This window comes from Rhinoderma darwinii, chromosome 12 (assembly GCF_050947455.1).
Source record: "Rhinoderma darwinii isolate aRhiDar2 chromosome 12, aRhiDar2.hap1, whole genome shotgun sequence".
Taxonomy (NCBI): Eukaryota; Metazoa; Chordata; class Amphibia; order Anura; family Rhinodermatidae; genus Rhinoderma; species Rhinoderma darwinii.
In genome coordinates this window covers 71,856,543-71,883,149 of record NC_134698.1, presented here as the reverse complement: position 1 = coordinate 71,883,149, position 26,607 = coordinate 71,856,543, and the positions used below count along the sequence as shown (strand labels likewise).

The following is a 26,607-nucleotide window of genomic DNA, read 5'->3' as shown; positions in this document are numbered from 1 at the left end:
TATTCACTAGTGTTCCCCTTTATAGAAACTCTCAGGCTGTATTCACTAGTGTTCTCCTTTATAGAAACTCTCAGGCTGTATTCACTAGTGTTCCCCTTTATAGAAACTCTCAGGCTGTATTCACTAGTGTTCTCCTTTATAGAAACTCTCCGGCTGTATTCACTAGTGTTCCCCTTTATAGAAACTCTCAGGCTGTATTCACTAGTGTTCCCCTTTATAGAAACTCTCAGGCTGTATTCACTAGTGTTCCCCTTTATAGAAACTCTCAGGCTGTATTCACTAGTGTTTCCCTTTATAGAAACTCTCAGGCTGTATTCACTAGTGTTCCCCTTTATAGAAACTCTCAGGCTGTATTCACTAGTGTTCTCCTTTATAGAAACTCTCCGGCTGTATTCACTAGTGTTCCCCTTTATAGAAACTCTCAGGCTGTATTCACTAGTGTTCCCCTTTATAGAAACTCTCCGGCTGTATTCACTAGTGTTCTCCTTTATAGAAACTCTCCGGCTGTATTCACTAGTGTTCCCCTTTATAGAAACTCTCAGGCTGTATTCACTAGTGTTCCCCTTTATAGAAACTCTCCGGCTGCATTCACTAGTGTTCCCCTTTATAGAAACTCTCAGGCTGTATTCACTAGTGTTCCCCTTTATAGAAACTCTCAGGCTGTATTCACTAGTGTTCCCCTTTATAGTAACTCTCAGGCTGTATTCACTAGTGTTCCCCTTTGTAGTAACTCTCAGGCTGTATTCACTAGTGTTCCCCTTTATAGAAACTCAGGCTGTATTCACTAGTGTTCCCCTTTATAGAAACTCTCAGGCTGTATTCACTAGTGTTCCCCTTTATAGAAACTCTCCGGCTGCATTCACTAGTGTTCCCCTTTATAGAAACTCTCAGGCTGTATTCACTAGTGTTCCCCTTTATACATTTTGTGCTCTTTTGGATTTGTGAATTTTCCTCTTCTCTCTTTTGTCTTGCAGAGACTGTGGCACTATGTACTGGCACAGTAATATCATTGTACACCGAATCCATCACCACAAATTGAAAACCGTATCGGGTCGAGTGTACCAACTAATAGGAAAGACCGATACCGACACCATGATTGCAGCTGGTATGTGTATGGCAGCAAGTAAAGGAGAAAATGTCCGGAGGAATAGAGATTTCTTATGATATTTGTCTTGTCAGGGTATCCGCCATGGCTGATAAAGAAGTTCTCCGAAGGATTTCCGGAGAACTGGAAGAGTTATGTCCGATATTTCTGTGAGGCGTCCGCCAGGTTAGTGGATTAATGGTCTGGGTGGTGGTTGTTCTTCTGCTAGTACGGCGCCCCGGATACATTGGTTACTTTACCTACGGTCCGTTGTAGACTTGGTTGGTTAGCATGGCCAGGACAGGACGATCTAGAATTTGGCCTGGTCATGAAGCATTGCAGTCATGAAGTGGTTAAAAAATATTCCACAAATTCTTTTTGCATTTTCAATATCATCCAGTTAAATTAGTATTTTTCTTTTAGGCATATTAGAAAAGAAAAAAAATGTCAACCACCAACCTAACGTTTCCGTATTTGTCAGTTTTACCCTTTCCTCGGCTGTCATTGCTGGTAGTAGTGGCTTCTAGAGCTCTGTATACCATGTCCGTGATGTTCACAGCTCTAATCCCGGCATGCTACAATCCCTGTGTCCCAAGCAATGGACGTAAAATGTTTCACTCCTGCTCCATTAACCAGTCACAATCAAGGGTATATTCACACACGGCAGATTTGAAGCAAAAATTTCTACATCTGTCCCATTCATCTGGATGGATATTGCAGAAATCCATGAGCGTTCTGCAGAAAAAGAGAAGAAAAAAAACCAGTCGGATGTATGGAACTCCTTTTCAGTTGCAGAAATGTCTGCAACTAATCTGCCGCGTGTGAATCTAATCTATAAGTTCCTATTGCAGCACCTGCTGGTTCTGTATCCTGCTTCTCCAAATCATTCATTTAGCCATTAGAGAGAGAATACATCTTCCTTCTCCAACCAAGTATGAGAGGGATCCCAGTGACTATCTGTGAGTGAAGAGATCACGTTCGTGTTAGATTACAGCTTGTATAGGGTTAGAAACAGACAGACCAGCAAGCTGACCCTTCCATAAGGTGAGAAAAGCAGCTGCAGCCTCATTAAAGTAATACAATCCGTGACTTATACATTATTGCTGATGACAAGAATAAGTCTGCATGTAGAGGCGTTCGATCAGGGTGCCTGGAATTATTCTTGTAACTTGTTTCCTGGCACAATATAAATAAATGATTGAATAGGATAATCCCATAGCCGATCTCTGTGACCCTGGCTAGGGCGACGTCATTGCTTACATAAAGCTCATCCATGGACAAGGCATAGGTAGGCCTATGTTCATCCCTTGTTCATGGATATACGGTATGTAAAGAAATGCAATAAATCCTGTAGCCATGGTCCTCGAGATCCTACGTTTTTGAAGCCGAATATAGTAGGAAATGCGAATGTGTATGTACGTGGCTTGTGAATTGATATTTATGTGTAATGATCTCCTGTACTCGTAGGTTTAGAGCACAGAAGAAATCGACTCCGCCACAGAAAAAAAGCAAAAAAAAAAAGCATCAAAGCAAAAGCAGAAAAAAGACTGCCACAAGCTCTGATATTGACCATCGCCAGGGACCCCCGACAAGCAAGGGGGACCGGAAAAAGCCAGAACGGGGTTTAGTCAGTGAATTGAAAACTTTCTGCATCCAAAATACCCAAATCTCCAAAGTGAAAATGTGGAGTACCTCTGCAGACAACACACGGCTAAGTGGTACGTGCTATTTCTTTATTCCCATTATATATGATGTTTTTCATTTACAATATTTAAAGGGGGTTTCACACAAAAGACCAGTTGCTATGCCGATCCATATCAAATAGATGGGATTTGCAACTCTGGGATTACATTAAAGGGCAAATGGGATCGCCTGGTGCGATTGAATGCCTGCGGCTCTCTCCGTTCTTGTCGGGGAGTTTTAGAAGGAACTTGCTAGGTCCGCATGGGTGACTTTGGGCGTCGTAAAGTTGGCTCTGCAGCCGGACCACATCTCTTGCAAATTTCAGCAGGAGAATCGGCTACGAGCTAGTGACTGTGGGGCACTTTCACAATTGCGGAGCTGCGCTCCAAAATTGAAGACCACAACAGATATATAATGCTTCAACAAGCCTCGCGGTCAATTACAGCAGTAAAGGGTGCCATGTGAGCTTACATCTACAACGTAAGGCTACCGACGGCCATTGCGGTCATGTGACTTGACGTCACTTTCGACTATTTGCAAAACCTGACGACAAGGGGCCATAGAGAAAGTTTTGACCACCGAGATTTTCTTAGGTTTTGTTTGAAACTTGTTTCTACAGACGTCTCTTGCGTGTCTACAACAAGCCGCAGCGGTCGCCTGATAAAGCCTGTCCTAAAGTATTGGTGCGGTGAGCGCTTATCGGTCGACTGTCTTCTGAGTACGAATATTATCAGAGAGGGGAATGACGCCCTGAGCGCTTCATTGGTGAGTACTGAATGTAACGAATAAGAGAGATCTTGTGTGTTTGTGCAGGTAAGTCTCTGTTCACACTTCTGTTAGTTCAGCAGTGGGAAAATGTAATATTACAGGACATTCAGTACGAATAGCTATCCAGGTAATACATGGCCATGTTCAGCCGAGCGGGAGGTGCTGATACTTATTACCCTCTTATGACATTCAGATGCTATAATCGGGCAAATGGAAAGGGGTTGTCTGAGATTTTGGGTTGTTTTGAGAACCTAAAAGACATTCCAGTAAAATGGCGCGGACTTAGTTGCGGAGGAATGAGGGATAAAATCCCTTTCTATGCAGATGATGTTTAACTAGGCCTGAACGGCGCAGTGAGGTCTGTCCCGAGGGCCATTCAGGTGATAAAAGAATTTGGTTATTTTTCTGGATTAGAGATTAATTGGAAGAAGTCGACTCCATTGGATGCAAAAGATTCTGATTCATTCGGAAATCTCTGTCTTGAATCCCTCACGACACTTTGAATGTCTGGGGATGAAGATCGATGGTAATCTGGAAAATCATCTCTCTTTGAATGTTATGCCGCTGATCTCTAAAATTAGAGCTAAGGTGCATGTGTGGGCTAAACTCCCCCTATCTAGGAGCGATAGAATAGAAGACCTCTTGTGAAAAATGGTTCCGCTGCCTCAATTTGTAGATGTCTTATCTTGTCTGGTATGGATCAGTAGCAGGGTCTTTAAATTGCTAGAAGTAATTATCAATGATCTTATTTGGGGCAGGAAAAGGGTTAGAATAAAACAGAAGTACTTCTGGGTAAAGGTAAGAGAGGGAGGTTTAGGCCTCCCCTGGTTGCAGGGTTACTTTTTGGCTGCCCAAATTCAATTTGTGGTTGAGCTGGCAGAATTCTTCTGCCCTTAAGATTCTAATTAGTAACGCTTTTGGAAACATGCATTTTTATATTTTCGAACTTCTGGAATCTTCACAAACGAACCCTGGGTGGTTTGAGTCCTTCCATATTAGTAGCTTACTCTCTTAGGCCCCATGCACGTGACCGTAGATTTCGTCCGTAATTACAGTCTGTAATTATGGGACCCATTAATTTCTGTTGACGGTTGACACCTTCCCGTATGTTTGCAGGAAGGTGTCCGGGCCGTAGAAAGCCTCCGCAAAAGATAGGACATGTTCTATCTCTTGCTTTTTACGGACCGTGCTCCCATACTTTATATAGGAGCATGGGCTGAAAATGCGGGTGGCTGTCCGTGGCCCGCCATGCCTGTAATCACGGACTGTGATTACCGGGGCAGCCATGTGCATGAGGTCTAAAAGTTGGGTTTAAGACATTGTGTGGGATTAGGGTTGCAGTATTTTTCACTCAGATTTGGAACAATTATAACTATAAGCAATTTATGACCATTCCTGATTTATAATTTTTGGGAAAGAATTGGTATTTCACTGGTGCATACCTCCCAACTTTCAAGTATCACAAAGAGGGACAACCGATGCGGCGCTTGCAGCGCGTTGTGGCACATTTTTTATTTTAAGCCACACCTCTAATCCCACCCAATCACCGCCCATACACACTCGATTCAGCCCACACCGTATCATGCTCCCATAGTGCCTCTCACACAGTATAATACCAAATAGCTGCCCCCACATAGTATAATGCCCCCATAGCAGCCACCATACAGTATAATGAATGCCCCCATAGCAGCCACCATACAGTAATGTGCCCCATAGATTCACCCATACAGTATAATGCCCACACAGATGCCCCCATACAGTATAGTGCCCACACAGATGCCCCCATACAGTATAGTGCCCACACAGATGCCCCCATACAGAATAATGCCCACACAGATGCCCCCATACAGTATAATGCTCACACAGATGCCCCCGTACAGTATAATGCCCACACAGATGCCCCCGTACAGTATAATGCCCACACAGATGCCCCCGTACAGTATAATGCCCACACAGATGCCCCCATGCAGCATAATTCCCCCCATAGCTGCCCCATACAGTATAATGCCTCATATATGCCCCCATACACCATAATGCCCCCCTTGCTGTCCTTATACAGTATAATGCCCCTTTAGTTGCCCCTAGTGCCAGTGCCCATGTAGATAGCCCCACAGTGTCCCCTGTAGATAGTTCCCCTATCTAGTGCCACACTGCCCATGTAGATAGCGCCACATACCCCTTGTAGATGGCGCCATTGGGACTCCCTCTAGCAGCGGAAATATATGTCCTCGGCGAGCGGAGCAGCTCCCTCTGCTCCTCTGCTCTAAACTAATTCTGAAGCAGGGAGCTGATGGTTCCCGGCTTCAGAATTGGGTTAAACTGTATCCTGAGGACGCAGATACAGTTGACAGTGGGACATACCCCCTGCCGCCCCGGACAGCAAAACACCGCCCGGAATCCGGGACTGTCCCGCTGAATCCGCGATGGTTGGGAGGTATGCTAGTGGGTCAAATTTTTTTAAACGAGAGCAATTAATTTCTTTTGAGGACTTACAATCCGTATATGGGATAAATAAAAAATGTGGATATCGGTATCAATTATGGCGCGCTAACACTACAACCCGGGATAAGAATTTGCTCAGGATCAAAAAGCATTTTGCAAGATGAATGCAGGGAGGGATTCTCTATCTAAATAAATAAATATACATATATATATTTATTTATTTTACATTCACCTAACACTGTTTTCACAAGTCAAATGTTTTGGGAAAGGGAATTAGGCCCAAGTCAGGCGAAATGCGTGAGTATTTATTTGAATGGGAGGGAGATTTCAGTTAGTGCGAAACATCTTACGGTCCAGTTCAATGTTACGCATCGTTTGTACTATACTCCGTCCTTACTCTCTAAAATGGGTCTAACCGAGGAGGCAACATGCCACAGATGCCAATATCCGGTGGCTGAGCTCTGGCATATGGTATGGCAGTAGCCTGCTGTTGATTCGTATTTGTCTTTGATATTTAAGGAAGTAGCGTCTAAGCTAGATCCCGAGATCTTGAAATCTGCCGAGTTGGCACTTCTGAATTGCACTGAAGATTTGGTAATAGCGGAGTTCTTGCAAATGCAGATTCGGCTTATTTTGAGAAACCTATTGCTCGCTAAATTAGTTATTACAATGAAATGGATGGCAGTCCCCCCCCCCCCCCCTCTATTTTGGAATGGAGAAATATGGTTCTTCGAGTCAAAATGTTCGAGAAAATAAAAACTAAGAAGTTGAACAAACTACATAGGAGGATCTTTGGGGAGTCTGGAACTGATATGATGTGGAGAGGGGATGGGAGACCCGTTTTTTTTTCTCCCTTGGAGCTGGTGGGTTCGGATGGTCCTATTGTATTTTCTTCTGTGGTTGCACCACAATATATTATTGAATAAAATAAAAGTTCATTAAAAAAAATGGCGCCGACTTCATACTAGGATTCTTTAATGACTATGTAATTTTCTTTTTAAACAAGGAAAAAGTTTTCTACCGATCATCCAATAAAAAAAGGAAAGCTCCGTCTCACAGAAAGGAAATGCCAAAGAAGCCTCCCCCCAGTAAAAGGACATCAAAACAAGAAGGTGAGCGACGGCTATTCTGCAAAGTCAAAATACACACATCTTCTCATTTGCCCATCTATAAAGTCCCTGTTACACCGGCTGATTTTGGCCGGTGCAGCGAGCGCCGATCAATGCGACATCGTCGATCGGCGCTCGTTTGCTCCTGTCACACGGAGCTATGGATGGGGACGATCGGTCGGAAATCTGATCGCTCCTCCCCATCCATTATTATCATGTGGACAGCACACCTCCCTGTTAACAAACCAAGACGTGCTGCCAACAACGATAATATTTTACTTTTTTAAAACAATACAATCAGCAGATGATCGAGCGTATGATCGTTCATCTACTGATCGCTGCCCTATTTACACAGGGCAATTATTGCCAACGAGCGTTATATGGACACTTGTCTGCCCGATCGCCCAGTGAAAAACCCCCTTAAGGCTGGGTTCACACGACCTATTTTCAGGCGTAAACGAAGCGTATTATGCCTCGATTTACGCCTGAAAATACGGCTCCAATACGTCGGCAAACATCTGCCCATTCATTTGAATGGGTTTGCCGACGTATTGTGCAGACGACCTGTAATTTACGCGTCGTCGTTTGACAGCTGTCAAAAGACGACGCGTAAAATTACAGCCTCGTCAAAAAAAATGCAGGACACTTCTTGGGACGTTTTTGGAGCCGTTTTCTCATAGACTCCAATGAAAACAGCTCCAAAAACGGCCAAAAAAACGCAGCGAAAAACGTGAGTTGCTCAAAAAACGTCTGAAAATTAGGTGCTGTTTTCCCTTGAAAACGGCTCCGTATTTTCAGACGTTTTTGGCTCAGCGTGTGAACATACCCTAACTGTACCAACACAGATGATGGGGGAGGATAGTCTCTACTCCCTGTGCACATGCAGCATAAAAAAAAGGAAAGGCTTGTAGAGATTTGACAGAATTCCGGCAACTCTAAACTCTATCGAGCACCTTCGATTATTAGAAATGCTTGTTACCCATTCCTTAAAGAGGATCTGTCAGATCTCCTGAAATCCCCCATAAATAAAACATTCTGGAGCATCTGGTCTTAGAGGAACAGCACAGAGTTCTATTATTCCTCTTGGAAATGTATGATTAAATTGAGAATTGATTGTTACCATTCTTCATGTCAACAGGATATGTCGCTACACACACTTCAGTCAGCACTGACCGTGTCAGACTGTGTAGGAGCACACCCTATTGGCAATGGGAACGGTAATGCCCAGTTGTCAATTTATTCATACATTTCCAGGAGGAATAACAGAGGAACGGCACAATGCAGAGTTCTAAAAAAAAAAGTTGCTCCAGGATTATTTAACTTGTCTTGAGCTTCCTTTCCCCTTCTGAAAATGTTTTGTTTCTCGGTTCAGCAATTACTGCAGGGTTTTAATTCCTTACGTGCCATTCACCGTTTTTGTTTTTTTGTTTTTAGCACCGCACCAGTTAAATGCAATGACTCCGAAATTCAAGACTACAGAGAAGACCCATTTTAAAAGTCTCAGATCAAAAAAAGCACAGGAGACCAACATTAAAGCCCTTCTGAAGTCCCCTCGAGTGCTGCTCACCCCCATGCATTCCAAACAGGATATAAAATTGAAGTGTATACAAAATAAAGTTCATTACAATGGTCTAAAAGAAACATCAACGGGAGGCAGTGTATTTGACCGTGATCCGGATGTTGAGAACCGGATAGACACCGAGGAACATGAAGATGATGATGTCCTGACTGTGAACGAAGAAGAGATCTCAACTTTGTCTATTAAACGCAAACCGAGAACAATCTCTGTGGAAAAAGCTTTTCAAATGCATACATCTAGTTTTGCTGTAGCTGCGAGCGACAGTGGTTCTCAAAAAAAACCTAAACAAGCAGGACTACGTAGCTCTGCCTCAGGTAGGAGGCAAGGGTCTCATTTTGCGCCGTATGGGAGAGTTCCTACAGCCGTGCTGGAGATAGATGAATCGAGTGAGGAGGATGATGATTCTCGAAAAAAATCTGACGAAAGGAGCAAAATTCAGAAGAAATCTAATTTGTCTACTTCAAGTCGAAAACCGTCTTCTCCTCCTGCCCAATCGCCCAGTGATTCTGAAGAAGGTTATCTTTTGAGAAAGGACGGCAAGCAACTCAATTGTAATCATGGAAAACCTCAATCTAGTATCCCCGCCGTTTCGAGGAAAGAACCTTCATCTGCTGCACAAACGGATTTCCCAGAACCTCAGGATTCTGAACAGGAAAATATTTCAGGGAAGAATTCTAGAAAGATACTGAAAGGCATTCTTCGGAAGCAGACGCCCCTTGAGCTTGTTGGAGTTAAGACACAACCACCGTCTCATTCCAAACAGCCACTGACTGATTTAGAAAAATATCCAGACTCCGAGAAGGAAACTTTTTCCGGAAAGGAATCGAAGAGACAGACTCGTGTTCAAAAAAGAATTCTCTATATCGAGTCTAATTCAAGTAGGAATGATTCATCGGAGTCTCAGGATTCAGAAGATGAGTGGCTTTCAAGAAAGCTCGCTAGCACCAAGATGGAAAAATACACACCTGAACATTCTCCGGGAAGGAGAAATTTTTTTTTTATGGAGTCTGAAAATGCTGATAAAAAACAAAGTTCAATAAGGGTCTCTGAGGAACTAGACGACTCTTGGAGGGCACATTCACTTTCTTTACATGTCGTAGGTAACAGAAAACAGCCCCGTCGTTCGAAACGATTGCTAAATTATGTAGTGGAGTCTTCAGATTCGGAAGGTGAACCAATTTTAAGAAAGGACTCCAGGCAACGAGCTAATGCCCAGAACAGGCAAAATCGTCCATCTCGTTCAGAAAAAAACCAGAGTGACTCTCAAGATTCAGAAGAAGAACTCGTTTCAAAACAAGACTTCACTCAACGGTCTAATCCTCAAAAGTTGATACAAAAGCAGAGTGATTTGGTAAAATCTCAAGATTCAGAAGAGGAGCCAATTTTAAGAAAGGTCTCCAGGAAAGCGAATAATACTAAAAAGAAACAAAAACAACCATCTTGTTTGGCACAAAAACATCTTGGCTCGGTAGAATCTGAAGATTCAGTAGAGGAGACAATTTTAAGAAAGATCTCCGGAGAAGCAACGAATACACAAAATAAACAAAAAACAAACGTGATGGTTGTTCAAAAACAGCTTGGCTCGGTAGAATCTGAAGATTCAGAAGCCGAGCCAATATCAAGAAAGGTCTCCAGAAAAGCGAATAATACTAAAAAGAAACAAAAACAATCATCTCATTTGGCACAAAAACAACTCCGCTCTGTAGAATCTAACGATTCAGAAGAGGAGTCAATATCAAGAAAGGTCTCCAGGCAAGCAACGAATACTCAAAAGAAACAAAAACAACCATCTAGTTTGGCACAAAAACAGTTTGACTCCGTAGAATCTGAAGATTCAGAAGCAGAGCCAATTTCAAGAAAGGTCTCCAGAAAAGCGAATAAACCGAAAAAGAAACAAAAACAACCATCTCATTTGGCACAAAAACAACTTGGCTCGGTAGAACCTGAAGATCCAGTAGAGGATACAATTTTAGAAAAGAACTCCGGACAAGCAACGAATACACAGAAGAAACAAAAAACAAATGGGATGATTGTTCAAAAACAGCTTGGCTCTGTAGAATCTCAAGATTCAGAATCCGAGCCAATATCAAGAAAGGTCTCCGGAAAAGCAACGAATACTCAAAAGAAACAAAAACAACCATCTAGTTTGGCACAAAAACAGTTTGACTCAGTGGAATCTGAAGATTCAGAAGAGGAGCCAGTTTTAAGAAAGATCTCCAAACAAGCAACGAATACACAGAAGAAACAAAAAACAAATGGGATGGTTGTTCAAAAACAGCTTGGCTCTGTAGAATCGGAAGATTCAGAAGCGGAGCCAATATCGAGAAAGGTCTCCAGAAAAACAAGGAATACTCAAAAACAAAAACAACCATCTAGTTTGGCACAAAAACAGCTTGACTCCGTAGAATCTGAAGATTCAAAAGAGGAGCCAGTTTCAAGAAAGGTCTCCAGAAAAGCGAAGAATACCAAAAAGAAACAAAAACAACCATCTCATTTGGCACAAAAACAACTTGGCTCGGTAGAATCTGAAGATTCAGTAGAGGAGACAATTTTAAGCAAGATCTCCAGACAAGCAACGAATACACAAAAGAAACCAAAAACAAATGGTATGGTTGTTCAAAAACATCTTGGCTCGGTAGAACCTGAAGATTCAGTAGAGGAGACAATTTTAAGCAAGATCTCCAGACAAGCAACGAATACACAGAAGAAACAAAAACCAAACGAGATGGTTGTTCAAAAACAGCTTGGCTCGGTGGAATCTGACGATTCAGAAGAGGAGTCCATATCAAGAAAAGTCTCCAGACAAGCAACGAATACTCAAAATAAACAAAAACAACCATCTAGTTTGGCACAAAAACAGTTTGACTCAGTAGAATCTGAAGATTCAGAAGCAGAGCCAATTTCAAGAAAGGTCTCCAGAAAAGCGAATAAAACTAAAAAGAAACAAAAACAACCGTCTCCTTTGGCACAAAAACAACTTGGTTCGGTAGAACCTGAAGATCCAGTAGAGGAGACCATTTTAAGAAAGCACTCCGGACAAGCAACGAATACACAGAAGAAACAAAAAACAAATGAGATGGTTGTTCAAAAACAGCTTGGCTCTGTAGAATCTCAAGATTCAGAAGCCGAGCCAATATCGAGAAAGATCTCCGGAAAAGCAACGAATACTCAAAAGAAACAAAAACAATCATCTAGTTTGGCACAAAAACAGTTTGACTCCGTGGAATCTGAAGATTCAGAAGAGGAGCCAGTTTTAAGAAAGGTCTCCAGAAAAGCGAAGAATACCAAAAAGAAACAAAAACAACCATCTCATTTGGCACAAAAACAACTTGGCTCGGTAGAATCTGAAGATTCAGTAGAGGAGACAATTTTAAGAAAGATCTCCGGACAAGCAACGAATACGCAAAAGCAACAAACACCAAACAAGATGATTGTTCAAAAACAGCTTGGCTCAGTAGAATCTCAAGATTCAGAAGCCGAGCCAATATCAAGAAAGATCTCCGGAAAAGCAACGAATACTCAAAAGAAACAAAAACGACCGTCTCGTTTGGCACAAAAAATGCTTAGCTCAGTAGAATCTGAAGATTCAGATTACGAGACCATATTGAGAAAAGTTTCTAGTCCACGCGCTAGTGCACAAGAGAGTCCAGCCCTTACTGTACCTGCTCCAGAAAGAGAACAACCTGCTCGTACCACAGAACTGAAGACCGATTTAGCAGAATCTCAGGATTCAGAAAGCAAAGCCTCTTCAGGAAAAGACTCTAAGCAAATTGATGATGGGAAAAAGCCACCCTTTTCGAAGACTCCCCCATCTACGAGAAAACCGGCATCTCTTTCTGATCAAGAACGGCAGAGAGATTCTAAAGAGGAAGGGAATCTGGCAAATAATACTACCAAAGGTGCAAGTCCCCCAAAAAAATCATTGGAATCCAGTCCCCCAAAAATTACAAAGCAAGCATTACGTTTTGAGGAGTCGGAGGATAATACATCTTCAGATGAGTCATGGAAGGAACTAAGTTTGCATCCGGCTCCTAAAAGATCTATTGTTTTCACTCCCGGCCCAACTAGGAAGCTGTTTCATTCAACAACCCCTTGGGAACATTTATCGGAGTCTAAAGAGGAAAGTGACTCTGTGAAGCAGCGGGGAAAACCTATTCAGCCTCCGAAGAATCCAAAACCGTTTAAACCCAATGCAGGCAGAGGCTCGAGCAGAGAAAGTAAAGGTAGCGATGAAGAAAGTGAAGACCACAAAGCGGGTCAAAACAAACCCAAAAAGGCCAACAAAAAGTTAAAGAAAAAAGCTGCGTCTCGGAAGAATCAACAACAAAATTCACAGAGAAACGGATCTGCTGTAAAATCAGAGTCTCGATCGCTCCTTGATCCCTTCTCGGCAATCAATTATGAAGAGGAATGGTCAGAGAAAGAAGTTCAGAGACTTTACAAGCAAGTATTACTGTCTTAGTAAAGTTGAGTATATTTGGGGTGCACATTTGGGTTATGAATCCTAATGTCTCGTGATGGACATTTAATGACATACCAGTAGTATACGCTATTAATGTCCAGCAAAATGTTCGGCCCATTATAGGCAATGGCTGCGCATGTGGCCTCCGGAAAAAGCAGAGTGGAGCCAAAGAACGCCGCTTTCCTACTGCCACCGCCGCTTAGTTTTAGTGATTGACGGGACCACATTGGTCGGATGGCTGATGATTGAACATATCCTAGCGTTACGCCAAAATTTTAAAATGAAACCTGCTGATCGCCGCGGGACCCGCTTCTCTCATCCCTGGCGATCAGCGTTTGGCCATACATGCTAAAAATGGCAGCCAAATTCCATATAAATGTGGTGCACACGATTGTCACCCATGTGTAACTCTTTACCTCCTGGAACAGGTGTGCGGAGATCCATACCTGTAAGTGATCTGAGGCTTTCTGATTTTAGTGTTGTCTACATTTGATTACATTAAAGAGGCTCTGTCACCACATTATAAGTGCCCTGTCTCCTACATAAGGAGATCGTCGCACTCGCTATAATGTAAGTGACAGTAATGCTTTTTATTTAGAAAAATTATCTATTTTCACCACTTTATTAGTGATTTTTAGCTTTATGCTAATGAGTTTCTTAATGCCCAACTGGGCGTGTTTTTACTTTCGACCAAGTGGGCGTTGTACAGAGAAGTGTATGACGCTGACCAATCAGTGACCAATCCGCATCATACACTCCTCTCCATTCATTTACACAGCAGCATCACGTTCTTACTAGAACACGATGTGCAGCCGCATACACAGACATTAACGTTAATCAAGTGTCCTGATAATGAATATACATTACCTCCAGCCTGGACGTCATGTGTATTCAGAATCCTGACACTTCTGAATCTTTTCTGTGAGATTCCAGCAAGGGAAACGAAATCTCGTTTAGCTCATAATCTCGCGAAATTACGCGTGGCTTGCTGGAATCTCACAGAAAAGATTCAGAAGTTTCAGGATTCTGAATACACATGACGTCCAGGCCGGATTTCATGTATATTCATTATCAGGACACTTGATTAACGTTAATGTCTGTGTATGCGGCTGCACATCGTGTTCTAGTAAGAACGTGATGCTGCTGTGTAAATGAATGGAGAGGAGTGTATGATGCTGATTGGTCACTGATTGGTCAGCGTCATACACTTCTCTGTACAACGCCCACTTGGTCGAAAGTAAAAACACGCCCAGTTGGGCATTAAGAAACTCATTAGCATAAAGCGAAAAATTGCTAATAAAGTGGTGAAAATAGAAAGTTTTTCTAAATAAAAAGCACTGCTGTCACCTACATTACAGCACCGATCTCCTTATGGAGGAGACAGGACACTTATAATGTGGTGACAGAGCCTCTTTAAATCTGTGGTAACCCTTCCTGTCAATTTAAGAAAAAAAAATCAAGTCTTTCCCGTGTTTAGAAATCAGTATTTCTATTCTTATAATGTGAAAAACTGTAATATAATTGCCTTATTAATGCTACACCGTTCCCGCGCCGCTTGTCCCCAGTCCTTGTTTCCAAAATTTACATGATGTCCATGATTGTCCATGCAGATGTCACATCATCGCATACAGTTTGTAAGGACCGGAGGATGGGAACGGCGCAGAATAAATTAGAGAGATACTTTTTTTGGCGCTTATAAATAATCTAATTTCTTAATCCCTTTTAATTATCAGAACAAAACACTTAAAGGGGTATTCAGACTTTAGTCAAACTGGCCAATGGGGGAAAATGGTATAGAACAATTAGAGACCCATTCCTCACCTGAAAAATCCCCCAGGTGTTCCAGCGCAGCCGCTACTCCACACCGCGATTTGTTGACCGTGCTGCAGCGATGACGTGCTGGTATTCCGTGTGATCGCTGGTCTTGGTCCTCAGCAGTCACATGCCGTATACCACTGTGATTGGCTGCAGCGATCACGCGGGTATACGGACACATCACCGCTGTAGCACTGCCCACAAAGCGACGTGAAGTACTGATCATGGGGCCTTAGCTGATCAACTTGTCGGTCACAATTAAGAGAACCCCCCCCCCCCTTTGGGGTCTGTAACTGTTATCACCCTATTAGTAGCTTTCAGTACAGAGAATATTATAACAAGGTCAGGTCACTGGTGAAAGTATAATATGGTTTGTGCTGTGTACGGGGATACTGCGATATGGATTATGACCTTTATTGATAATTGTGTCTCATGCAGAGCTGTGTCCTCACTGCCCAAGCACAAAAAAGGATTCTGGCTGGACGTCGCCATGGCCGTGGGAAGCCGATCTGCAGAACAGTGTCAGGAGAAATACCTGGAAAAACAGCAGCCCAAGGCGTCAAAAGCTCCACCCAAGAAGAAAGTCAACCCTAGCAAGAAAAAGGGTCAAGAAAGTAATGACATTAACCGCTAAGAGAAATTATTATAAATGTTTAGCTCTTGTGTATAAAAGGCAGGGTGCATTACTGGATCGTGACCACAGGGTGGCAGTGTTGTACACAAGTCTTATGCTAGACACTGTTTCACTCCACTCTGCTATTCCCCACATACCCTCAGTCTCTTCTTTGTCACTTAGGGCTCGTTCACACACGCAATATCCATATGCTTTAATGCTTTGAGTATTCGGGACTATTTTTTTATTGATGCCAAGTTCTATATTTTATTTATTGCATCGGTTAGAATATATAAAACTACGAACTGCAATTTTAATTGTGTATTATGATTGTTTGCTGTGGCAATAAGGGACATGGTATCACAACCATTACATTAATGTTTCTCTCCACTTATATTGTGGTAATCACAGCACAGCGTGGCAGCGTAATCCTGGTGTGAAGTCACCACTTACTACAGAACATTCAGGTGTCTGAGAAGACGTCTTGTGTGCCACCGAATGAAGGTTCAGGAGGAGTAGACTTTGTCACCACGTAAGAGGTCAGCTGTTCTGTGGTTGTTCTTATAGCATCCGTATAACAGCCACGACATCCGGACCACCCACATTTTTACTGAACAGTACGTGGGTCACTATAGTAAGCAGGGAGCTTATGTATACTTGTATATAAGGGTAATATTTATATCTGTATTCAACCTGATCTACAGCGAGAGAACGTGATGTCTATAAGAAAGGAGTCCTAATAAACGGCACTACTAATATAATGGACTCTGGTTTTTATTGTAGCAGACAAAGCACGGTCAGATAATACAGGGGCACGTTTGTAGACACCGGCGTGTGTATATAGGGTACGCAATATGTATTTAGCATCTGGCCGTCACTTTGTTTCATGGCCACGTTTTTTCTTTTTTGCGGATATGGTCAAAGATAGTCGCTGACTCCCATCACTGATAAAGCGTGCGACATTACGTCAGGACAGGTCTGGTGTAGAAGGGGTTAAAGGGTGAGATGAACTTATCAACTTATTTCCGTAAATAACGATATTTATCGTATAACTTATTTAATGCTCCAATATACTTTATAAGATCTCTGCTTGCCGTGGTGAGCTTTTTATTATACAGAGAATCATTTTTTGTTTGCTGAAACGGGAACATCCCTTTAATAATTACAGTCCTGGGATGCAGATTGAGGGGGTATCTTTTAATAAGTAACAAGTCCAGAGTATTGAGGAGTGCGGGTGGAGAGCTGTTTAGTCCAGGATCACACATGCAGTTTTTGGCTCGGTTTTTTTCATCCAAATGGAAGGAAAGGTTTAAAGGGGTCGTCCAGTCCTAAGAAATTGGTGGCCTATCCTCAGGATAGACCATCAATACCTGATCGGAGGGGGACCGACCTGTGCGAGCGCAGCGGCCACTTAAAAACCGATCGGCGGGGGTGCCAGGAATCCGATTCCCTTTTAACCATCGGTTGTAGGACAGGGGAGAGGACTGCTACTAGGGGAGAATACCACCATAGTAGTGTCATAGGGACTCCGCCTGGCGCCATTCAGGTTCTGTTCACTGCCTTTTGCACGAGGCCTTACATTGACCCCCGTGTTCCGCTGATAATGGAGATGACACTAATTTATTGAATTCTTTCCGATCAGGTAATGGTAAAGAGGGAATAAAAATCACAGCAAAAGTGGGAACTCTAAAACGGAAGCAGCAGATGCGGGAATTCCTGGATCAGATGAAGAAAGATGATCACGACGATCTGTTCAGCGCTTCCCCGTTCCAGAGCAAGAAAGTAAAGGTAACGTCCACTCCTCGCAGGGTCGTATCCTCCGTTTCAGGTATTCTACTGTGACTCAAGATATGCAGGACCGGAAACAAAGAAAATATCTGACTGGTTCCTACCTCATTTCTAACGAGAACTTTGAACCTAATATGTTGCTATGAGCGACATTCATTTTTTTTTGTCCAGCTCATGGAGGGGCCTACGTGTAAATGCAATACATTTCTGATTGGGACCCCCCACCACCATTCCAGAGAATAATGGGTTACCGGTCACCCCCGTTTCTAGTGCCGTAGGCCTTTCTAATTACTCCCCATTATAGAGCATGGGAGATACAGAAATAGGTGAATGTGCTCGCTCAGCTGTCGTCCTCGTATCTCCCATTCACTATAAGGCCGGGTTCACAAGTAGCATAAATACTGTGGGTTTTCTGTAACATATTTCATTGCGGAAAATCCGTGGCGTATTACAGTATCAGCAGAGGGGATGAGACTTTACAAATCTCATCCTCACGCGGCGTAAAAACGACGCCCCAAAAAAATAATTCACAAGTTGAACCCTCGCTGATCGGACATTTAGGGCACATCCAACTGATAGGCCATAAATGTCTGTTCATGGGAAAACGCCTGTACGGGGTGTAGACCCTTTAGTCTGATTTTGTGCTGCCCCTTTAAGCATCTCACAGATATTGAGGTGGTTCCGGACTCCACCTGTAGCATGGAGTGTAATGTGATCCTGATGGAGTCGCCTACTCCGTATAATCTCAAGTCTTGTCATCTCCTTTAAACCCCCTAGCTTCCAACATTCAGAGCCAGTCACGAGGACGACGTCTTCCAGCTGCAGCACGTGGACCCCACTACTCCTTCCTCTTCTGTGTTCCCATTGGCCGACACCCCCCAGTGTGAACATATCACTCCAGGAATGATGGGCACTCTCTACGGGTGAGAATGCGGTTAGAGGTGAAGTCACACAATAGATCCAGGTCTTGGATACGTCTTAAAGGCTTTGCATGAGATTAGAAAAACATGGCTGCCAGGCCGGTCCATGGGTTGTCTGGTATTTTACGGCTAAGTCGTATTCGCATGAATGCTGCAATACCGCACACAGTCCATAGTCCAAATTAGCGCCATTTTTTTCTAATACCGTACAACGCCTTTACCGCATTCTGAGTTTTCTTATTAGAAAGGAGCCTTAGTTTTGGTGTCTCCATTTTGCGGCACAGTTCCCAGGTTTTAGATATATTGGAATACATGTGACCTTTTACTTTATTAAACAGATTGGACAATGACAAGTTTGTGTACCGGATCCAGAAGGGCCTAAAACGAGACAAGTTAATGAGCTGGGGCCATGTAAAAGGATCGGTAAGTGCGGAGATGTATCGTCCGTGACTGCCCCTCTCTGGACATTCATATGAACCTGCGTACAGATAAGACTCTTTTACACTCCATTGATTCCTGTAACGTTACCACAGTACCAGTATGGTCACCTGGATGTAAAAAAAATAATAATATATGGCTGCATTTCCTAACATAAGCTCCAAATACGGAACCAATATGGATATAGGATATGAGCTTGTGCAGATTTTCACAGAAGCTAACAGGCCGAGAGGGATCATGTGATCCACCATGTGACTACAGAAACAAGGGTTTTAATTTAAGCCACCCTCCTGTTTGGCACTGGGAGGGCGCGGGTTTGTCTCATGGGTATGATTACTCACTAGTATAAGTTAATCAGAGCATCAGAGTGATACCCTAAAAAGAGGCATCATGGGGACAAGTTCACTCTACAGTAAATGTCCACCCATTTCTTTATTTTGTTTTTATAACTCAATATTTAAAGTGTAGCTGAACCTTTGACAAACTTCTGACATATCATAGTGACCTGTCAGAAGTTTTGATTGGTGGGGGTCCGAGCACTGAGACCCCCACCGATCACTAGAACGAAGCAGCTGAAGGTCTCGTGTGAGCGCTCAGCCGCTTCGTGTCTGTTCGGCTTTTTCTGGAAATAAATGTATCGGTGTACGGACTCAATAGAAAGTCTATATGTCTGTACACCGATATATTGCTTTCCGGAAAAAGCCGAACAGACGAAGCAGCTGAGCGCTCACACAATCTTCTTAGCTGCTTCGTTCTAGCGATTGGTGGGGGTCTCAGTGCTCGGACCCCCACCAATACAAACTTCTGACATGTCACTATGACATGTCAGAAGTTTGTCAAACGTTTAGCTACACTTTAAAGGGAACCCGTCAGTAGGTTTGGAGCCACTAAATCACCAGGATGTTGTTATGCAGCTCAGATTTAATGTTTCAATCTTGTCCGTCAAAAACGTACATTTTGGGAATAGATGGTAAAGTGAAATTACTACTTCTCAAAAGGAGTCCGGCGGCATCGGCCACTTTGCGCACATGAAGAGTGGGACGGTACACCTCGTGTCGCTGCGTGTGCGCTGTGTACTGGTCCCTATTTTTAGCACGTGCCCAATGTCGTTCATCGCGGTAAGTTGTCATTTACATTACTAACTATTCCTGAAATGTCAGTTGTTTATGTAGCCAGGGCTGGAACGCTAAACTCCAGCTGCTTAACCGCACTCTCGTTGTTTAGTGGCTCCAAACCTACTGGACAAGTTCCCTAAGATGACATTGTGGCTGCCTGCAGCCACCAGTAGGGGGAGCTTACTGCACACGGTTATACGGTTTATCGCTCCCTCTAGTGGCAGCTGCAGGTATCCAGCGTGTTATATTTTATATTTATGGCTATGCAGGTGATTTGGAGCTCTACATCAGAAACACTGCGCTCCACCCAACATAAAAATAAAGAGGATAAAAAGGTGGAGAGATCGTGTTGCATTGTGGTGCACAGGTCGTTACGGCCAAAATCTGTGTAGTTACTTCCAGCTACAGGCCACGAGCCCTTCACTGCTTTACTTTAGGTCTCTCCAACACACACGCACACATATATATACACTGCAGAGATATTAACTAAATCATGGCGGTTTACCGTAGACCGCATGAATTCTGGGTTTATCATGCATGAGGACCACAACAATATTCTTGCTTTTTTTTTTTTCTCTGTAGGATTCCCTTATCCATACAACACCCACCTCTCGAAAAACATCCCGCTTAAAGAAAGGTAACAACGTGTTGTGTATTATTAGGTACAGCTCTGATCTTGCACTGCTGTGATTATCACACACCAAGAGTTATATTTGTGCTATTACATTTACCCTGATTCCAAGGGGTTACATCAGGAGTAGTTGACGGGATATCGCTAGGATATGTCAATGTCCGATCAGCCGGAAAAAAAATAGTATATAGGATAGTAGCAGGATTAGAAAAACATGGCTGCTTTCTTTCAAAAACAGCTCCACACCTGTCCACAGGTCGTGTCGGGTATTGCAGCTCAGCCCAAGTCACCTCAATGGAGCCGAGCTGCAATACTAGATGTAACCCATGGAGAAGTGTGGTGCTCGTTCAACAGGCAGCCACGTTTTATAAAGCAAGAAAAGGGGTGCTGTGTATTTTTCTGTGCAATAACAATTCTGGTGAATTTCTTCTTACATCTGCCTTGGGCTGTTCCTCCTGGAAATGTAAGAATTGACATCTGGGCTTTACCATTACCCTGGTTACTAGGGGTATGTCCCTACACAGTGACTCTGTAGGCATTGATTGGAAAGTGTGTAGAGACGCCCCATCGACACGGCGAATAGTAATGCCCAGTTCATTTAGGTTTCCAGGAAGAATAACAGAGGAACCACGCAATGCAGAGTCTTTCGAAACATGTTTCAAACACACAGTATAAACCCAGTCTCCTGGTGCATCTTTTCTGTTTAATGAATTTGCATTGAGAGACCTGGTTTATCTACCAAACACAATGTGAACCAAGCCTTATGTCACGAGGAATACAAGTATTTACTAAAACAAACATGTCGGTAAAGCAGAAAGGGTTTGTCCAATTTAGAAAAATAAAGTGTCCCTGTGGTGGCGGTGCAGGCTTATTGACCACTTACTGCCAGGTTTCCCCACCGATTACAGATGATCGCTGAGGGTCTCGGTAGGGGGAACACTTTGCAATCTGCTTGTCAATGGACACTTCTAACAAGTAGGCATTGTCCATAGCAGAGAACTTCTTTAAAGGGAATGTGTTGCTAGAAATTATTTTTTTTTTTTTTAGTTAAACAGTTAGTATATAATTGATTACACATTGATATAATTTTTTCACAAGTTAGGAAATATTATAAATTAGATTCTAATTTATAACTGTTCCCTGTGCTGGTCACTAGAGGGAGCAATTCCCAAAATTGCAGCATAGGCAATGTGGTAAAGCAACCACGTTGCTTTATGCTGCAAAATTTGAGAAGACACACTCGCTCTAGCGTCCTCAAACAATGCCCCCTCCTTTATCCTGGCTAGTGCCAGGAGAAAGGAGGGGGTCGAATGTTCAAACCTCCTACACTGTGCAGCCATTTTTTGAGCGAATGCACAGTGTAGGAGGATTAGATACAGTGGTTATAACACGAACATACACAAACATGACTTACCTGCTCCTGCAGCTCCTAGTCCTTGCTTCGGAACATATGGATGGAAGCCGCGACCGGAAGTGGTCATCTTACTGTCTGGCCGCGGCATCCGGTCCACATGAAAATGGCGCCGGTTGTAGCCACATACAGAGATGAAAAAAAAAATGGCAGCCCCCATAGTGAAGTCAGTCAGAAAAAAATTATTTTAATAACATACTAAAATCCAAAACATATAAAAAAAAAAAATTTCGTGACCCCTTCCCTTTAAGGAGTTGTTCGTCTTCAGCCCGATTTACACTACATAGACCACTTTATCTTGTAACCATGTGGATTGAGGGGTATGAAGGTAGACTGCCCCTTTAAGACTTCTCTGGTTAACCATTTGTCTTTGTCAGGCTTTAAAGACACCCCAGTCATTGGGAATCTCCTTAAGATGGATGATCCGGCCACATCGGAGGACGAGGAAGCCAAAGATTATTATTTCTCAGACTCCTCCAGGGAGGACCAGTAAACACTGTACAGAGATGAGTCTCACCATCTGCTTTACGAGGCAAGTCTTTGTATAAGAAAACAAGTGTGTGCCTTAAATTGAGTTTTGCACATCATCGTCATCGTCAATTGAATGACGGCTGTTCTTATAAATAACCTCCTGTATATAGATCCTACCCCACTTTTTTAATCTGCGCTGGCATTTGTTCATCAGATGTGATTTTAGATTTTGTACTTGTATAAAGCTTCCTCCTGTTTCGACCCTCTGCTGTGTATCGTGTTAAGTGAAATATGGATGTCACATTTTATACTAATAAAATTTAAAATGTTATGGGAAAGAAATCCACATTATTTGCCGGTAGTCTCGGTATCGGTCACGTTTACTAGCGGGAGGCTGAATAGGCAAAGTTGCAGGTGAAAGTGTAATTATGTTTTCATAAAACTTTTGACGTGTCATCGGGACATGTCAGAAGTGTTGATTGGTGGGGGTCCGAGTACGGAGACACCCACAGATTGCAAACGTAGCAGCAGAAGCGATCGGTGAGCGCTGTACTTCGTCATTTCTGATCAGCCCCTCGCAAAGATGAGCGAATGGTGTACGGGGGTCATAGATGGCTCGGAGTTTTATGAAAGTGTAGTAACACTTTAAAGGGGTTGTCCCGTGAATAGGAGCAGAGCTGCAATAACCCAGCACGGCCACTATACAGTGTATGGAGCCATCTGCTTCTGGCACTGAACACCGCATAATAGCCAGCAGCTGATTGGTGGTGGTGTCGGCCCCCCACCGATCGTATACTGCAGACCTATCCTGGAGCTAGGTCATCAGTATGAAAAACCACCCTGTGCCCGTACAACACCTTTCAAAGAGGCTCTGTCACTACACTATGTGCCCTATGTCTTACATAAGGAGATCGGCGCTATAATGTAGGTGACAGCAGTGCTTTTTATTTAGAAAAACGATCTATTTTGACCACATTAGGAGCGATCTTAGCTTTATGATAATGAGTTTCTTAATGCCCAACGGGGTGTGTTTTTACTTTAGACCAAGTGGGCGTTGTACGATGTGTACGATGCTGACCAAAGTAAAAACACGCCCCGTTGGGCATTAAGAAACTTATTAACATAAAGCTAAGATCGCTCCTAACGTGGTAAATGTTTTTTCGAAATAAAAAGCACTGCTGTCACCTTATAGCGCCCATCTCCTTATGTAGGAGACAGGGCACTTATGTGGTGACAGAGTCTTTAAGCTTTCTTAACCCGTCTCTGCCTTGATCTTTAATAGGGGCTGTCCAGGACTAGAAAAAAAAAAGCCTGCTTTCTCTCCAGAAATAACGCCCCTATTATCCAGAGGCTGGGTCTGGTATTGCACCTCATCCTTACTCACTTGAATGGGGATGAGCTGCGATATCCAACGTGGACGTATAATACGCTGTGTGATGGCTGTTACACCAACGGCCGCCACATGGACCTATGTAATTCAATGGGGCCGTTCCAATGGACCGTGAGAAAATACGATGTGTCCTATTTTTTTCTTTTTTGCGCTTCACGCTTCCCTCCATAGTAGTCTACAACACGGATGCACCTCGGACATGAAAAACAACCGTTGAGAGATGCGCCTGTCCTTAGACGATGAACAAGAGGTACTGGTGGTTGTTTTTCTATTGGGAGGGGGCAGATTTTTTATTCTTGGACAACCCCTTTAAGAGTGATTGACCAAGACAGGTTGCTAGGGATGCACTTCCCAACCATCTCATTAAAAAGACTAGTTGTTAGGCAATGTATCCATAGCAACCACACTGACTCCGCTGTCTGGGTTGGCACTGTGCAAAGAACAGAGAAAGTAATAAGCAGCCTGGACACGGCTCCCCCGTCTCAACATTTTACCTTGGAGTCTCTTTCAATAATATATTAGCAGAGCAGTTCAGTGTTACTACCCCTTTAAGAGATATTACATGTGGTTACTTGTTAATAAATTTGGTTTAATATTAAATTAGAATTATTTTTATATGAACATTCATCCATTTTCTTGTTTCAAAGTAGAGAGCGAGCAAATCCATGAGTCCGGCTCGTGGTCCACTACTGGCCAGGCGACTCGCTGCCACCTCTCCCCTGGTTGCACTTCTATCCCTCACAGGTCCCTCACCCAGTGCCAAAGGGGTTGAAAAGGACTTTGATATAGTCTCATTCTGTAAAGTCCTGGTCCCAGATCAGTGCGCCGCTTACATCTGACATGGAGATAGTTTTCCCTGAATCTCTCCTTTATTCTAAAGCTAGAAAACTAAACCATCCTATTGTCACACTTTGCACGCAGTTGCAGTATTACTCTGTGTAGCGTTTATTTACATATGATACAAATATGAACACATTATAAAGTGCATAAGATCCTGGCACAGAGGACTGGAGAGCATTGCACTGCAATAACATCCCCTCTGTAGAGATACAAAACAAACATAAAAATGATTGGACTACACGCTCGGCTTGCGTCGGTCGCTGGTCTGCAGCATCTGTGGATCAAACACGTAACGGAGGTAGCGGTAGATTTCCTCGGCCTTCTGTTTGCTCGCCTTTCCTCCGTTTGCAATCTCCTCCACTGAGCTGCAAAAGATGGAGTCAGATTTAACAAGCGACCAATCCAGAGCCACCGTCTCCACCAAATATTGTACATATAGAGTTTCCCGTTGCACTTCTCCACTACACAACAACTTGCAGTTTCCATGATTAAACTTTACGTGTGCTGCGCTGGTCGTAGATCCAGGGATTTATTCTGATTTCCATGTTAGTCGCGAAGGAGTTTTTTTTTCCCTACGATGAGGAAAAGTATCTTTTGCCTCATGAGGGTTTTGTCTTCCTCTGGATCAACATTGCAGAATAACAGGCTGAACTGGATGGAGATATGTCTTTTTTCAGCCTTACAAACTATGTCACTTACCTTGTGTTCATTTGGAGTAACATCGGGTCTAGTCACATCCAGAGCTGCATTTAAAATTTTCTATTACTAAAACAGGCGTTTCATAGACTGTAGCCCACTGGAGCAACATGCAGCAAATTTATGAAGGGGCGCGCACGTCTTAATACATTTTGTAGTGTTTTCGGCTGTCCACGTGCCACAATGTAAAATCTATGCCTGCTACAAGCTGGCGTACATTTTCACTATAATTTCCACCAACTTCTGGCATAGATTATAATAAATTTGTCAGGCCGCTGGTGGCCTTGCCCCTTTAACTAAGCCCCACCCAAATTTAAAAGGCTAAAAAAAAAAGTCACCATTTGTTTGTGCCAAATAGTTGTGCACCAAAATGTTACTTTTTATTTCACCACTAAAGTGGTGGAAACCTCTTGATAATTTCCCCCGTATGTAGTGGTGCATCAAACAGTTTGACACCGGTAATTTGGCAACATTTTAGGGTCCACACAGACACACCAGGACCCAGAGTGGTTCCAGGTGTCGCAGACAAAGGGTCCAACCTCTGGGACACGGACTATCACTAGTGTGAAGCTTCATCTTTTTCTCTGCACACGGCACTGAGGAGAGACTATTCTAGTGAGGGGGGGGGGGGGGTGTACGGTCAGGCTGCAGGTGGTTCACAGGGGTTCACTTCAACTCACAAATTTACTTATACTGTGATTTAAAGAATATCTGCCACCTCTCCTGACTGGTCTGTAAAAAGTACATACTTTATATTGCCCATGAAATAACAATGCTGGAGCTGGTTTCTTAGAACCTTGTGTTGTCATTCCTCTGTTATTCCTCCTGGGAATGTATTAATAAATTCATGCATTACCATTCCCCTTTCAATGGGGAGCATGTCCCTACCCAAGCTGCTGGCGCTTGTTGGACACCATCAGACTGCGTAGGCATACACCCTATTGACAATGAAAATGGTAAAGGCCAGATGTCAACTTCTTCTTACATTACCAGGAGGAATAACAGAAGAGCAGCACAATGCAGATTTCTAACAAAGGATTCTCCAGCATTGTTATTTCACGAGGAATACAATTATTTACTACAAGACGTCAGGCTAGTGGAGTAGTTGTCCAGTCCTAAGAAATTGATGTCCTATCCTCACGATAGGCCATCAATACCTGATCGGTGATTGTCGGACTCTGGGGACCCCCGATCAACTGTTTTGAAGGGGCTGTGGCGTTCATGCAAGCGCTGCTTCCCCGCCATGCTCGTACTGTGAATCACACTTGTAGCGGCTGTTGACAGTATTACAGCCTTCTCCCATTCACTGTGAACCGCGTGACTTACAGCACGGAGCAGATAAGGAATGAAGG

At 43.2% G+C, this 26,607-nt stretch overlaps 2 protein-coding genes across 7 annotated transcripts in view; one reads left to right on the top strand and one right to left on the bottom strand.

The window, feature by feature from the left end:
• MIS18BP1 (MIS18 binding protein 1) overlaps nt 1-22,660 on the top strand; it is a 36,509-nt gene extending 13,849 nt beyond the window's left edge. The window contains exons 5-16 of one of the 4 annotated variants that reach the window (XM_075843975.1): nt 975-1,105; nt 1,180-1,270; nt 2,552-2,802; nt 3,387-3,532; nt 6,984-7,089; nt 8,521-13,108; nt 15,381-15,556; nt 17,198-17,343; nt 18,121-18,266; nt 18,602-18,686; nt 20,399-20,453; nt 22,236-22,660. In XM_075843975.1, coding sequence (XP_075700090.1) covers nt 975-1,105; nt 1,180-1,270; nt 2,552-2,802; nt 3,387-3,532; nt 6,984-7,089; nt 8,521-13,108; nt 15,381-15,556; nt 17,198-17,343; nt 18,121-18,266; nt 18,602-18,686; nt 20,399-20,453; nt 22,236-22,351 — 6,037 coding nt within the window. In that variant the 3' untranslated portion in view covers nt 22,352-22,660. Of the gene's footprint in view, nt 1-974; nt 1,106-1,179; nt 1,271-2,551; nt 2,803-3,386; nt 3,533-6,983; nt 7,090-8,520; nt 13,132-15,380; nt 15,557-15,966; nt 17,344-18,120; nt 18,267-18,601; nt 18,687-20,398; nt 20,454-22,235 lie in introns of those variants that run through there. The other 3 variants (XR_012851358.1, XM_075843976.1, XM_075843977.1) reach the window with 3 other exon arrangements.
• A 1,716-nt stretch (nt 22,661-24,376) lies between these two features.
• FANCM (FA complementation group M) overlaps nt 24,377-26,607 on the bottom strand; it is a 73,275-nt gene continuing 71,044 nt past the window's right edge. For 2 of the 3 annotated variants that reach the window (XM_075843962.1, XM_075843964.1), the window contains one exon: nt 24,377-24,924. In XM_075843962.1, the coding sequence (XP_075700077.1) occupies nt 24,795-24,924 (130 nt within the window). In that variant the 3' untranslated portion in view covers nt 24,377-24,794. The remainder of the gene's footprint in view (nt 24,925-26,607) is intronic. The other variant, XM_075843963.1, reaches the window with a different exon arrangement.